The sequence below is a fragment of the Rhinoraja longicauda genome, chromosome 40 (assembly GCF_053455715.1).
Source record: "Rhinoraja longicauda isolate Sanriku21f chromosome 40, sRhiLon1.1, whole genome shotgun sequence".
In the NCBI taxonomy this organism is placed as follows: domain Eukaryota; kingdom Metazoa; phylum Chordata; class Chondrichthyes; order Rajiformes; family Arhynchobatidae; genus Rhinoraja; species Rhinoraja longicauda.
The window spans coordinates 12,457,351-12,473,468 of record NC_135992.1 but is presented as its reverse complement, the minus strand read 5'-3'; the positions used below and the strand labels follow the sequence as shown (position 1 = coordinate 12,473,468).

The 16,118-nt window shown below is 42.1% G+C and overlaps 1 protein-coding gene across 6 annotated transcripts in view; it reads right to left on the bottom strand.

Annotated features, from left to right (window-relative positions):
- Positions 1 to 263: 263 nt before the first annotated feature.
- Positions 264 to 16,118, bottom strand: part of LOC144611625 (SUMO-conjugating enzyme UBC9) — a 38,508-nt gene continuing 22,653 nt past the window's right edge. For 5 of the 6 annotated variants that reach the window (XM_078430843.1, XM_078430846.1, XM_078430848.1 and 2 more), the window contains 5 exons: positions 11,612 to 11,695; positions 8,684 to 8,756; positions 2,856 to 2,965; positions 2,680 to 2,759; positions 264 to 2,024 (listed from right to left, as the gene is read on the bottom strand). In XM_078430843.1, coding sequence (XP_078286969.1) covers positions 1,961 to 2,024; positions 2,680 to 2,759; positions 2,856 to 2,965; positions 8,684 to 8,756; positions 11,612 to 11,695 — 411 coding nt within the window. In that variant the 3' untranslated portion in view covers positions 264 to 1,960. The remainder of the gene's footprint in view (positions 2,025 to 2,679; positions 2,760 to 2,855; positions 2,966 to 8,683; positions 8,757 to 11,611; positions 11,696 to 16,118) is intronic. The other variant, XM_078430850.1, reaches the window with a different exon arrangement.

Genomic DNA, 16,118 nt, shown 5'->3' with positions numbered 1-16,118 from the left:
TGCATAAAGCTGGATGGAAATCAGGCGACCCAACTGATAAACACAAGCCTGAAAGGCACCAAAGAACAGGAGCTCTCGAACTGACACCGGGATCTCACCCAAATGATCTGATTTTCTAAACCAGGCGACACAACTGCAGCGAGAGTTGGATTTTACGCCATTCCCGCAAGCAACACAATTCGCAAAATTCTTCACCCCGGTTTCCCACCCTTCCTGAAAATTACAATTTCTATGCTCTCGAATCATTACCCAGAGCAAGGCTGTACAGCGCGAGTAAAGACCCACCATCACTCTGAACAGAAATGCAATGGGAGGACAGGGACCCGTCATTGTCTCTGCAGGCCAAACCAAAACCTGGTTCAATCCTAAAAAAACCTCTCATGAAGTGTGTTATGAGAACGCCCACATCATCCAATTAGATACATTAAAAAAACAAAAAACATTCCCTGCAGTAGTTGATGGGGAAGATAGTTATAACTGCTTAAAACGATTATTTACGGAATTCTCACTACTAACACATAAAAAAATGAGCAAATGCAAAATCCCTTCTTCCAAATGAAATACAAAAGTCTAGAGTCCAATCTTAAACATGCACTTTTCTACATTGTTAGCCTTTTTCTCTAAAAATATCCCTGCTTTACACTTAAAATAACTCTTCGCAAAGCAACTAAACTGCACTAAGATGGCACACGGTATATTTTTTCCTTTTTTTTTGTTTATTCCAGATCTTGGTTTAAAACTGTGGCACACGCACTTACACTTTCCAGACAGGAGGCCAGGATAACATTATTCCAAACTATTCCAAAGAAGCACAGGGACGAAGTCTAAAGCAAAAACAAAAACAGGAGGCGACAAGATTGCACCCTTGCAGGGAGCTGTGGTCAGTACAAATCACATGTGCCAAGCTACCACATTTAAGAAGAAGCAACAAATTTTGTTTAAGGCTATAAGCCAATACACCACACAGTAGCTGGGTGCGTACACTGAGCTTCTCTCACTGAGAAACAAGAATTAACTGCTCAGAACAAAAACAACACAAAGTGCTAGATTAACTCAGGAGGTTAGGCAGCATTTCTGGGAGGGCGTGGATGGGTGACGTTTCAGGTTGGGATCTTTCTGCTGACGTCTGAAACGTCGCCTATTCAAGTCCCCATAGATGCTGCCTGACCCGCTGGGTTCCTCCAGCACTTTGTGTGTGATTTTATAAACCAGCATCTGTAGTCCCTTGCACCTACAACAAACCGTTCAGGTTAACTCACGCCCTTTCAAAGAAATCAACAAACAGTGATACTGCAGAGATGTTTAAAAAAAAAGGCCAATGTCCCACATTCACGTTCGGGCAGGGATGGGATGTGTTTTGGAGAATGGGTAGATAGAAAGAACATTTTATTAACAGCTTATTTTTTAAAAATACACCATTTATTACAGGAGCCAAGTCTCTTTTAAAGGGCCACTGTGGAATTAAGAAAGCCTTGGCATTAAGAGCAAAATGCAGATCATGGTTTGCAAACAGATGTAAGAGTTCTCACTTTCTTCTTGAAAAATCTTCCTCTCGATGAATAGTCCTGAAAGCTTGACAACTTAGAGACGCTTAGAAAGAGGCCGGAAAACCACACAGTTGAAAGCTGAAAAAAACCCAACTGCATTTTTTCTACTCAGCCAACATTAAATAGGAGCCTGAACTTCTGGCTATACTGAAAGCCAATCAACCCATCGAGCATTAGGGCTATTTTTTTAAATATAAATTAAACATTTTAATACAGCCGCCACAGAAACACAGCACGTTTCTTGCCGAGATGATTTGCCTCTTTTTTTATGAACTGGAACTGTCCAAGTAATGATGCATTTATTTTCCCCAGAGATTCCCAATTGCTTGTAACAGGAACTTGCTAAATGTGAATAGCGTGCCTTCTTGTCTCAGCCGACAGTCAGAAATCCATATCCTGTTGTTGCTTGGTTTTTATGTTGGAGCAAATTTCTTGGCCTGTGCTCGCACTCGCTTCTCGTACTCTACTCTGTTCTGGCTGCGAATGGTGAACAAGGAATTGCATAAATCAGAACAGATCTTAGCATGCATTTCTATCTTAATAACAATATGTTTGTGCACGACCAATCAAGACAAGCCAGATGAACAAATCCATCCCGTTTTGGTGCATGAAGATGCACAAATAGTATCCCAAGCACTAGTACAGTGGTGGAGCTGGTGCCTCACAGTGCCAGAGACTCAGGTCCGATTGGTGACCTTGGGTGCTGTCTCTTTGGAGTTTGCACGTTCTCCCCGTGATCGCATGGGCTTCCTCTGAGTACTTCGGCTTCCTCCCACATCCCAAGGGCGTGTGGGTGTGTAGGAGGTGGGAAAGTAGGAAAACATAGAACTAGTGCAAAGAGGTGACCGATAGTCGGCATGGACCCAGTGGGCAGAAGGGCCTGTTTCCACGCTGTATCTCCAAACAAAAAGAAAAACTAAATACTGGTTGCCTGAAATCTGGCTGCATGTCTGAGAGAAAATAATCAGCTAGGAGGCTTAGTTAGAATGGTTGAACATTGGATCATGAATATACGCTATGTAACAATTTCTCAATTATCATTTTCCGAGAGATTAAATGCAGATTAATATTATTGGGTGAGAAAGATAACTGGGTTTCCTCAAGCCATGAATTTGTTTGCTTTGCTACTTACCAGTAGATTGTGTATGCTTCTGCTTGTGCTGGATCTTGAATGTTTGGCTCATTAAGAAGTTCTTGAATTCCTAGTAATATCTATTTTGAAAAACAGATCGCAGGTGAATGGTTGAAGGTTAAAGACCCAGCGCAGCTCCACAAAACCACTTTTGTCACGTGAATCTGATTTCTAACCTGCTTGATGGTGATGGCTGGCCTCCAATCCTTGTCCTCCTCCAGAATGGATAGACACACCGTACCAGAGGGATAAACATTCGGGTGGAATATTGGCGGCTCAAATTTACCTGGAGAACAGTTTAGAAAAATGCTTCCTCAAAACCTGTAAATTTAACAGTACGGTAGATGCACAAGGTTGACTAAGGCTGGGCTAAAATAATAAACTCACCTTGTACTATATTTCTGATTCAATACAACCAACTAAAAGATAAGCAAGACTTTCACATTCCCTTCTAAGCACATGCCTGAATCTTCAACCAAACAAAAACACAAAGTGCTGGAGTAATTCAGTGAGTCAGACAGCATCTCTGATGGGTGATGTTTCAGAATTCTGCTCCCACCATAGTCTATTGTAACAAGTGATGGCTCCCACTGATTGTCGCCGGAAGCTTGCGCCCTTTTCAGGACGGACGATGACAGTGATGTAACATTTGAAACATGGATGATGGACACTAAAGGAGGAGGAGGTTGGGAATCTTCCTAGACTAATAAGAATGGTGGTGGTGGGTGGGGGGGGAGAAGAAAGTGAAAAACTTTACAACCATCTTTCTCATTATGTTTCCTTCATTAAAAGCCCCTTTTGAAGATCTTGCTAACAAAAGAAAAGTCAGTATCCAAAGTCAGAGACTGCAGATGCTGGAATCTATAATAAAAACAGAACACTGGAAGAACTCTACAGGTCAAGCAATATTTGCAGGAGACTAAAGGAGCAAGGACTGGGGGAAAAACAGGGGGAAATTGCCATATTTAAATGGTACAAAGAGGAGTGGGAGAGTGGCTGAGAGTGATGAACAAAGGAAGATGAAACAACTATGTGGACAGGGAGAGCATGTGTTGGGCGAGGACAGCATTGGTGGTTTCCAGGTTCGATCCCCACTACGGGTGCTGTCTGTATGGAGTTTGTACGTTCTCCCTGTGACCGCTTGGGTTTTCTCGGCGTGTTCCGGTTTCTTCTCACATTGCAAAGACACACAGGTTTGTAGGTTAATTGGCTGTGTAGGCTAGTGCTTGTGTACAGGGATTGCTGATCGGCGTGGACTGTTGGCCGAAAGGCCTGTTTCCGCACTGTTAGCTCCAAAACTAAAATTGTTGCCTCGTCTACACTTGGTTCATAAATGTGGAGAGGCCACATCGCAAGGACCAAATACAACAGACCAGGTTGCAAGAGGCTCAGGCACATCTTTGCCTCACCTGAAAGGACTGTTTAGGTCCCTGGATGGTAGTGAGGAGAGAGGTGAAGGGACAGGTGTTAACACTCCCTTTGATCACAGGGGAAAGTGCCAGGTATGGAAAGAGATGTTTTTGAAGGTGAGAACTTTCAAAGGTGAGAACTTCTGCCAAACAGATGACTATGCAAATGGATGCAAATTGGTTGGATCTTTGTTCAAGTCCTTAAGCACCTCCATTCCCCATCAGGAACAGCATAGGCCAGCCATTTCCTTTCTCACCACCATTCAGGTACCTAAACAGCCCTTCCAGATGAGGCAAAGTTCACTTGCACATTTTATAATCTTGTCTACTGCATTTTGTGCTTGCAATGTGGGCTCCTCTACAATGGCAGAATTGGAGTTCCAGCACATCCCACGTAACCAAGTATTGCGGAACACCCTTGCTCTGTCTACAATGGCATTTTAGCACGTCATTTCATCTCGCCTTCCCAATCTTGCACCAACTTCTCCGACTTGGATATCTCCATTCCTATGGAGAGCAAACACAAGACTGAAGGACAGCATCTCATAATCTTCCTTTGCAGCTCACAACCCAATGGTGTGAAGATTGAATTTTCTGATACAAGCAAACTCAACCTCCTAGTGCATTCCTCCCACACTTTCTCCTGCCCACCCAGTCCCTTTGTTCATCTGCCCATCTGCTTCCCTATCCGGCTCCATCTACCCACCATCCCCCTCCCCAATCTGGCTCCACGTCACCTACCAGTGTATGTTCAATCTCGCTCCTCCACCTCATTCCACCTGCCCATTAGGCCATTCCCACCTGGCCCCACCTATCACTCAGCAGCCTACCCCACTTTCCTTGTTACATTTAATCCATTGTCCAACGGAATCAAGGGTTATGCGGGGAAAGCAGTTATGGGGTACTGATTTTGGATAATCAGCCATGATCATTTTGAATGGCGGTGCTGGCCGAAGGGCCAAATGGCTCCCTCCTGCACCTATTTTCTATGTTTTTATGTTTCTAATCCCACCTTTAATGTTACTTATTGAATGTTCTTCCAGTTCCACATCAGTCCTGATGCAGGGTTTCAACCCAAAATGTCAATTCAAACCTTTTGCCTCCACAGATGCTGCTAGACTTGCCAAGTTCTTCCAGCGTTTTGTTTTAATTTACACAACCTGAAACATGTTTTTCCCCTGGGAGTTGGCTGTGCATTTTTAAAAAAAAGTTGGGCTTTACAACAGTAATACTAAACAGACTTAAATAGATATCAACTGGAACGACAAATCAAAAATTTACTTCACACGTTTTTGTATTAATAGTACACTCTGACAGTGTCTATATTCAAAACTATTATATTTCCATACTAAACATGACAAGGAGCATGTTAGTTTACAATCTTATAGTTGAATGAGGGGACAGCTCCATCACCTAAAAATATACGTTTAAAATACATTGCCCCTAAAATTGGTCACAAAGGGCTGTCCATTATCTGTTTGTATCAACGCCAATTTCAACTTTACTTCTTATGCGGTTTATTTATTTAGGTTAGACGCTTATTCATGCAAAATCAATCAAGTTGTTCGCGCAAAGCCAAAATTATAAGAAAACTATAAACAAAATTCTTTGTATTAAAACAGAATATAGGTTTCATAATACACCCAATTCAATTTCTGTTTGAAATGTCCACAGCGGTACATGTCACTAATGCATCGGCTTCTGAGACTGGGATTTATATTCAATCTACTCTAATTTTTGTTTAGTTTTCATCCACTTTATTAATTTGTTGTGTTTTACTTTTTACCCAATTCAATCTATTGATATTTTCAATTCTAGTTTCTTCGGCAGCTCCTTTTCAAACTGTGTTGAATTAATTACTGGGCTGCACCTCAGTCAAGAACAAGAGCTGAAGATTATGTTCACATTGATGTGATATCAAAACAAGCTTGCAAGTATTGTTAGTCATTCGACACAAAAACGGGCCCTTTGGGCCAACTCGTCCATGCCAACCAAGATGCCCCATCTAAGTTAGTCCCATTTAGCCGCGTTTATTACATACGCCTCCCAACATTTCCTATCCGTGTACCAGCCCAAATGTCTTTTAAATGTATTATATCTGCATCGGCTACTTTAGCTGGCAGTTCGTTCCAAATGCCCACCACTCTCTGTTGGAAAAGGATGCCCCTCAGGTCCTAATCAAATCTTTCCCATCTCGCCTTCTACCCATGCCCTCCAGTTCTTGATTCCTCTACCCTGGGGAAAAAGGCTTGCTAGAGTCATAGATTGATACAGTGTGGAAACAGGCCCTTCGGCCCAACTCGCCCACACCGACCAACAATGTCCCAGCTACCCTGGTCCCACTTGCCTGCGCTTGGTCCATAACCCGCCAAACCTGTCCTATCCATGTACCTGTCCAACTGTTTCTTAAACGATGGGATAGTCCCAGCCTCAACTACCTTGAACCTATGTCCTCTGGTCCTCGATTCCCCTACTCTGGGTAAAAGAATGTGCATCTACCCGATCTATTCCTCTCATGATTTTGTATACCTCTATAAGATCTCCCCTCATCCTGCTACGCTCCATAGAATAGAGACCTAGCCTACTCAACCTCTCCCTGTAGCTCACACCCTCTAGTCCTCGTAAATCCTTTCAGATCCCCATCATTGCAAATTAGCAATGATGCATTTAAGAATGTGAGAGGGAGGAAAGAGGGAATTGTGATTCAAACGGTCTTGAATTATAAATGGGGAGTTCAGTTTTCTCATAAACATGCCTTGTACTGTCTAAAACTCCACAAAGAGGAATATTTATCCATTTGCACGCAGTATGTTCTACGCCAGGTTTCATAGAGTGCCACCCTCTTCACTGGATTTGCCACTCCCCCTCACGGACCCAGCCCAGATCAATGAGACTGGACATCCTAGTCTGATCTCTGATCAGGGTATTGTGCTATATGCCTCCCCTTAACACTGCTGAAGAAATAGAACAATCAAGTTAACCCCCCCCCCACGTCTCACAATAATCAAGGTCCCTTCTGGCCTGACCATGATGAGCATTTAAAAATCAACTTTAAAAATAGAAATAAAATCACCTAAAATCACAAAACATTGCAAATAAACAACTTTACCAACGTAGCCATAAAATTTGATATTATGACTGCCCTTGTAGCAGGGCAAATGTGGCAAAGGATGTCGGAGAAGAGAAACGCCCCTTACAAGTGCTGTAGAAATGTCAGCTAGATTGGTAGCGCAGCGGTAGAGTTGCTGCTTTACAGCGAATGCAGCGCCGGAGACTCAGGTTCGATCCTGACTACGGGTGCTGCACTGTAAGGAGTTTGTACGTTCTCCCCGTGACCTGCGTGGGTTTTCTCCGAGATCTTCGGTTTCCTCCCACACTCCAAAGACGTACAGGTATGTAGGTTAATTGGCTGGGTAAATGTAAAAATTGTCCCTAGTGGGTGTAGGATAGTGTTAATGTGCGGGGATCGCTGGGCGGCACGGACTTGGTGGGCCGAAAAGGCCTGTTTCCGGCTGTATATATATGATATGATATGATATGATTAAGGTGCCATCGGACTCTACACAACAGATTCACCAGCTGGAATCCATCGAGCTTGGGGTCCATGTATCTGGATTCACATGTGCCAAAGGCCCAAACATCCCTACAATATAATTCACTCGGGAACTGCCAGAATCTATCGATTATATTCAAGCAATTAAAATTGAAGCAAGGTGAAAAATAATCAAGTGCTGCCCCTAAATTTTAAACTGTTCCAACGGATCAAAATGCTGATGAAGCATTAATTTTAGAGGTTTTAATCACCGGGAGGAGAGTATCGGATCGGCGGACACAGGACAAAGGCCTGGTGGGAGGAAGTCAATAGACAATAGGTGCAGGAGGAGGCCATTCGGCCCTTCGAGCCAGCACCGCCATTCAATGTGATCATGGCTGATCATTCTCAATCAGTACCCCGTTCCTGCCTTCTCCCCATATCCCCTGACTCCGCTATCCTTAAGAGCTCTATCTAGCTCTCTCTTGAATGCATTCAGAGAATTGGCCTCCGCTGCCTTCTGAGGCAGAGAATTCCACAGATTCACAACTCTCTGACTGAAAACGTTTTTCCTCAGTAGGGTCAGCAGGGTATAACCCCCCACGCCTTCAGGGTCAATGTGGGAGCCGCCCCCGGGACACAAAGGCCGAAGGACCGGAGGGGAGAGGGGCGGCTCACTGGCGAACCATACGAGGGCGAGAGGCATTTAGGCCACGCTGCCGAGAACAAAGGAGGGACCCGGGGGGCAACAAGAGCAAAGAGGCGCCTTCAGGACTCCAACGAGTACTTTGTGACTTTGTCGGCGCCAGATACGTGGCGACTCTTTGCGTACTTTGTGTATTGTATACAAAAACAAAGAATTTTACTGTACCTAGTAGGTACACATGGCAATAAAAGTATAATTGAATGATTGAAACGATCAAATTGCAATTTAGACAAAGGGTGATAAAAAAATTAAACAAGCCTTTACTCCCACCGAGGCTATCCAGCTCTAGAACATTTTGAGGGGTTTCACCAGGTCACTGATCCACCCAAGAGATGTCGGCACTGTCTGTACACTTACACTTTGGTGGCGATGAGGGGTAGTCATCCTTAAACAGCATTCGAAGCTTATACTGCCCACCTTCCCACGGCGTCTGAAAGAGAATGTCTCATTAGTATTGACCTTTTGATCAACTGATCATTTTTTAATGCTGGTATTTATTCACAAAATGCTGGAGTAACTCAGCAGGTCAGGCAGCATCTCGGGAGAGAAGGAATGGGTGACGTTTCGGGACCCTTCTTCAGACTGAAACGTCGCCCATTCCTTCTCTCCCGAGATGATGCCTGACCTGCTGAGTTACTCCAGCATTTTGTGAATAAATACCTTCGATTTGTACCAGCATCTGCAGTTATTTTCTTATACTTTTTTTAATGCTGAGTAAACCATCAGTATATTGGTAGCGATTTGGCAAAATAAAAATCAATACCAAGAAGAGTGCAAATTATTTTCTGTAAATAACAATTCCAAAAGCTTTTGAAGTACTAATACACGGTGGGCCTTGTTGCTTTACCTCTTAAAAAAAAAAGTACAATTGATCGTACCGCATTAATGGTCAGACTAATCATTACAATCAAAATACACTAATCAGTTACAAATACAAGGTTTGATTCTTTTAAAATGCAGATCAAAGATTACAACCCATCCAAAATACTTTCCAATTATATCATTTCAATACTTTTCAATTATATCATTATATAATATAATATAATGGCTATATATATATATATACATATATATATATATATATGTATATAATATATATAAATAAATATCTACTAGAAAGCCTGCATAAATAAATCACTTCTTCTCCCTTTGGCACTGCTGATCTAAACTGGCTTTAATCCATTGTTGGGTATTGTGCTATAGAAGCAAAATCAGAACTTCTCTGTTGAAACTGCTCCAATTCCTTCTCCTCCCTTGCAGTTACTCCTTAAACCTGTGCTCCAAGTGTCATCATATCTTTGAATCACTGTTTAAAATTTACATTTTACCCATTTTTTAAAAATCCTGTAAAATGCTTTGGTCATCTTTGTCTACTAAAAGACCCATATAAATGCAAGTTGAAGATTAAGTGCCAGAAAGGAGCTCCACAACCAACATTGGACACTGTCGGAGGCACTTCAGACGATATCTGGACAATGTAACATTCATAAGCATAATGGAACCATTCATTCTGTGCACGGGCTCCAACTGGACAATATTTCAAACTTTAAAACTCAAATAAATCATTGCCAAAGTGGTGCAAAATAAACATGCAGTCCTTGGCTCTGCTTGGCTGAAACGCTGCAATTTGACTGTGGGAACAAACGTCAAGATGCTCACACCTCCCTATTTTAAAGCACAGTATAGCTTGGAGAAAAGGCACTGCATGACTAGAATTAATGTTTAGAAAACTCAACTCAAACAATGTAAATAATTCAGAGTCAAACGACAGACTTCTGGTTATTGGCAAAAGAAACAAGAGGTAAAACATCAGTCTGAAGAAGGGTCGCGACCTGAAACGTCACCCATTCCTTCTCTCCAGAGATTCTGCCTGTCCTGCTGAGTTACTCCAGCATTGTGTCTATCTTCAAGAAGTAAAACAAAGTTACTTTTAAAAACTCGTTGAATGTTAGAATCAAACCATCCTTTTGGGGTTTTGCCTCCTCATAATTTTAGTTTTTAAAAGAAACTTTATTTTACCTCTTGAAGGTAGACACAAAATGCTGGAGTAACTCAGCGGGACAGGCAGCATCCGTGGAGAGAAGGAATGGGTGACGTTTCCGGTCAGTCTGAAGAAGGGTCGCGACCCGAAATGTCATCGATTCCTTCTCTCCACAGATGCTGCCTGTCCCGCTGAGTTACTCCAGCATTTTGTGTCTACCTTCAAGAGGTAAAATAAAGTTTATTTTGAAAACTAAAATTATGAGGAGGCAAAACCCCAAAAGGATGGTTTGATTCAAACATTTAACGAGAAATGGATAAGTGCTTGAAAGGGGCTCAAAATCTGCTGGGTGATAAATGGCAGCTAAGATAGTTAGATCAAGATAGTTGCGCAGTTTCTGTGACTGATTCTGTTAATGCAGCTTTCATTTAGTTGTACATTTAAAAGCTTTAAAAGCACAAAACCTTCCCTTTACATTGAGTGCAAACGTAAAGGCTAATTTAAATCTATATTTTTATATTTTTTTAAATGAATACTTCAAATACTACTTGCACAAATGCAGCAGCAATTAAGATAGCCGCAAGCAAAACTAAGATGAATGGCCTGTTCACATGTTTGATAATGCTCCATAAAGGAGCAAATGCCGGTCAAGGCATTCATGCTAAAATATCATGAGCCCTTTCAGTGTTTAAATAGACCACCAGAAAATGTCATTTCAGAGGACATGACCTCTGCAACCTACTTTTCTTCCCTCCAACATATGGTACGGGGCGGCACGGTGGTGCAGCAGTAGAGTTGCTACATTACAGCGCCAGAGATGCAGGTTCGAACCTGACTACACGTGCCGTCTGTAGAGTTTGTACGTTCTTTCTGTGATTGAGTGGGTTTTCCCCAGGTGCTCTGGTTTCCTCCAACATTCCAAAGGCACTTGTAGGTTAATTGGCTTCTGTAAATTGTCACTTGTGTGCAGGACAGTGCTAGTGTACGAGGGGTCACCGGTCGGTGCGGACTCGGTGGGCCTATTTCCGCATTGTACCTCTCTAAACTAAACATACTGCTGACAGTGACAAGAAGTGCTACAAAACTAGAGTGCTCAAGCTTAAATATGTACACAAAGATAATCATAAATGTTTCTTGACTTTTAAGGGTTAGGAACAATAGTTATTTTAAAAGACAAATTTTTTTCTTCAAAGTTATATTCTTCCCCAGTGTCTCCTGATTCCTGCTCTGAGCAAATAAACTTCACGCAAAGTGGGCTACATAAAGGGGTCTGCAAATCATATGTAGATCTATATTATACTTACTGCCTTTTTCCCTGGAATAGCACATTCCCAGTTCATTAAGTTTAAAGTACCATCTGGATTCTTTGTGGGTACTGCAACAAAACCCTGTATGTAGGACAAAATATACGAGTTAGAAATGAACGTACTTCATTTCAGGTCTTCATTTGTAAAAGTTTCTAAACAGATATAGAAAATACATAGAATGGTAGAGCACAGGAACAGACCCTCAGGCCCCAATGTCTGTGCTGAACATGATTCCTAGATAAATTAGTCTTCTCTTGTCAGCACGTGATCCATATCCTTCCATATCCCGATCTGAAAGACTCTTAAATGCCACAGTGTTACCTGCCTCCACCACCGCCGTGGCAGCATATTCCAGGCACCCACCCCCATCTTGGGTAAAAAAAACGTCCTCCTCGCGTCTTCTACAATAACCTACAGGACCTCGACCATAAACAAAGCCATAGACTTGAACATGCTTCCTCCCCAACAGGGACATCAGGTTGCCAGCATTGAGTCGAGACAAAGCACACTAATCTGCAGGATCAAATATCTGGTTCTCCCCAACATTTAATCACAGAAATTGCTCAACGCACCATTCGGTAAAGATTTTAAAGGTTTATTCCTCTCAGGCAGCACAGTGGTGCAGTACTAGAGTTGCTGCCTTACAGCGCTAGAGACCCGGGTTTGATCCCGACTACAGGTGCTGTCTTTTCGTGACCGCGTGGGTTTTCTCCGGGTGCTCTAGTTTCCTCCCACACTCCAAAGATGTACAGGTTTGTAGGTTAATTGGCTTCGATAAGTTGTAAAAACAATTGTCCCTAGAGTGTTAATGTACAGAGTGATCACTGGTCAGCGCAGACTCGGTGGGCCGAAGGGCCTGTTTTTGTATCTCTAAAGCCTCCAACGTAAAGTCTAAATACTTTATTTGTCTTTTGCCAACTCCTGCAGCAGCCAGAAGGGTAAAAACAGAATTTCTGATTACAATGTAATCATCTGAAATTCCTTTTTGCTTAAAAGCAAAATAATCAAAACAGTATCAAACTTGCATTTGTTTTGTGATGTTTTGGACAACAGGCAAAGTCCATCCATCCTTTCCGTCTACCATCAAACCATCAGCTTTCCTAATGTGATTCTGGAATGAGCAGTCTGGTTATAGGTACAGGACTATTTTAATACATTCCTCACCTTTTCCTCATCCTCCAGTGTAGCTTAAAACTCTTTAACTTCTAGTTTACACGATTAGATAATGAATCATTTTGCATCAACTTACAAATAAGATTTAACTCCGAAATGCTTTGATCCTTTATTCAAACTATTTATTGGAAATTTTCTACCAATCTTATGCCGAGTCCATCATCCACATTTGCTTACCTGGATCATCTCCTAGTCCTGCAGCAGCTCAAAACTGGACTTCTCACTTTGATGTTTAAATCACTCCATAGCCTCACATCAATATTTTGCCACAACTGGCTCCTCGGTCTGCCACATTTGCAATGAAGATCAACCACTCGTATAATTCTACATTAATCCTATTTTAATATGTTATTATTCACAACACATTCTTATCTATATCATCCCTCTCCAGAGTCGATCACTCACCCAAGAGCAATCTATGGTGGTCAAACAACCTACCAAATTACACAAAAGATAAGACACAAAATGCTGCAGCAACTCAGCGGGACAGGCAGCATCTCTGGAGAGAAGGAATGGGTGACGTTTCGGGTCGAGACCCTTCTTCAGACTGAAGCATTTTGTATTTATTTTCGATTTAAACCAGCATCTATAGTTCTTTCCTATACATACCAAATTACACATATGTGCATTGTGGGAGGAAAGCAGAGCACCTGGAGAAACCTCACGCGGTCACAGGGAGAATATGCAAACTCCATACAGACAGCATACCAGGTCAGGATTAAACCTGGTTTTCTGATGTTGTGAGGCAGCAACCCTACTGAGCTGCTCAATGATGAGGGATCTTGGACCCAAAATGTTAACTACTTTTTCTTTCCACAGATATATTTCTGGATTTTATTGCTTCTGCTGCAGACCCTGGCAGCAGGCAAAGGGCCTACAAGAATAATCCAAATTACTTCTCAAACTGCTCACAGCAACAAATCCTGAATAATTTAAATTTGGTACTCTGAACGGGTATACTGCATCGCCAGGCATCACGATGGATCTGATTGGCATAGTCTGTTGTTAAGAATTAGGTCACTGAGCATATTGCGAATATACTTGAAAATATATTCCAATAGTTCCAAAAATCAGCACCTTTTAATCTCCTTACCGCATCAAGTAAGGTGTACCTTACAAACAATAGTCATCTATTTGGACTTTTTAAATACATACGGTACCCAACTTAGTAGGAAAAAAACCTGCAGATACTGGTTTAAATCGAAGGTAGACACAAAATGCTTGAGTAACTCAGCGGGTGAGGCAGCATCTCAGGAGAGAAGGAATGGGTGACGCTTCGGACGAGACCCTTCTTCAGTACCCTAGAACCCAACTTAGTATTTTCTTGCTGAGCACAGGTTTGTTACAGCACTTTTCATCCTCCAATTCAAACAAAAGTGCTCCAATATACTTAAAAAAAGACACCCACTTGGATCACACCTGCTGCCATAGGAACCTGGAACAAACCCCTGCCCTCTGCATAGCAATGGATCAGCCACGGCTACAAAGTAGAGGCTGCCCGTGGGGACGTCGGGGAAAGCAGTGCAGCCCCTCAACATTGAGATGTGGACGTGTAGGAAGGAACAGCAGATGCTGGTTTACACCGCAGATAGACACAAAATGCTGGAGTACCTCTGCGGGACAGGCAGCATCTCTGGATAGAAGGGAATGGGCGAGGTTTCAGGTTGGGACTCTTCTTCAGACTGAGAGTCGGGGGAGAGGGAGAGATGTGGATTCCATCTGCACCATACCTGATACAGCGAGAACGATCTGATTCAATAGCACGCAAAACAAACCCTTTCATGGTATCTCTGCACACATGACAATAATAAACCCATACCCTAAACCCGAACCTAGGACATTGCTGGGGAGTTGCTGTAGCTGCTTCAAATGTTGACAGACCACCCAGGACCCGTGGTCTCTCTCATCGCCCACTATTGCATGCGATGGAACTAGTTTCTCCCCTTCTCTTTGTTTGGATGCACAGTTCTTCACAGTCCAGAAAATTCACTAATAACTACAGTTGACCACAGAAATCTATGTAATGAAAGGGCTCACATTTCTTTTCTGGAAGATAGATAAGATCAAGCTGTAAATAGTTTATCCCTAGATTAATTTGTATTTTTAGCTGCAATGCACAATGCAGGGAGGTGATTATTTTGATCCTTCAACCATCACCATGAAGTTTTCCAAATCCAGAAATTAGTCAACCAATACCATATAAAATAAAAGGACACAATGTGCTGGGGTAACTCAGTAGGCCAGGCAGCTCAGTAGGTCTGGAGAACATGGATACGTGACTTTCTGGGTCATTCAAACTGATGACTGAAGTGTTCCGACCCGAAACGTCACCTATCCATTTTCTCCAGAGATGCTGCATGACTCGCTGAGTTACTCCAGCACTTTGACCCCTTTTCTGCAAACCCACATCTGCAGTTCTTTGTTTGAACAATATAATACAACCAGTGATTTATTTTTGGTATGTGGGATAGTTAGTGTTGCTGGCTCATTGTAACTAAGACTTTCTCAGCCGAAATGACAAATCATTTACTGCATTACTAATGTTTGAATTATGCAGATAAGCCTTAATAAAACTGCTTCCTTCTCTGCTGTGATGGTACAGTAACTTTCAAAAGAAAGTTAAATTATACTTAAAAAAGAACTGCAAGAATATAGAGAAAGACTAAGGGAATGTTCTTCTAGTAGATGACAGAAGCCCAGTAGGTTGACTGGCTTCCTTCTCAACCATAGTGCTCCATGATTCTAACCTATAGCCTGGATTTCCATTTTAGCTGCAGTGCAGATAAGATCAAAGGCTTCTGAACGGTCCTTCTGTAAACTAGGCCCGCAGTGCTGCTTAAACTCATTCACCCGTGAGTCTTTATCACAAAATTTCATTCACCCTCGACTAAATTTTCTTATGTTTTTTTTGTAATTTATTCTCCCTTGTGTATAATTTTATATATATATTAAGTCATATATAAGCGTCTTTGAGTGTTTAGAAAAGCGCTATATAAATGTAATGCATTATTATTATTATTATTCACCCTTCATGCACCCCTCTAGTTTCATTCACCCTTGGGTGAACCACTCATCAGTTTAAGAAGCACTGAGCTAAGGTACTATCTGATTCAACTCTACCCCATTGCAGACATTGGACTTTGTCTATGGAACTATTGCACTATAATGCTGAGAACTATATTCTGTCCTCTATATCTTCCCCTTTGCTCTACCTATTATACCCGAGATTGGCTCGATTGTATTTATGTATAGTATTATTTGATTTCATAAGTTCTCGGAGCAGTATTAGGCTGTTCACCCCATCAAGTCTACTCCTCCATTCAATCATGGC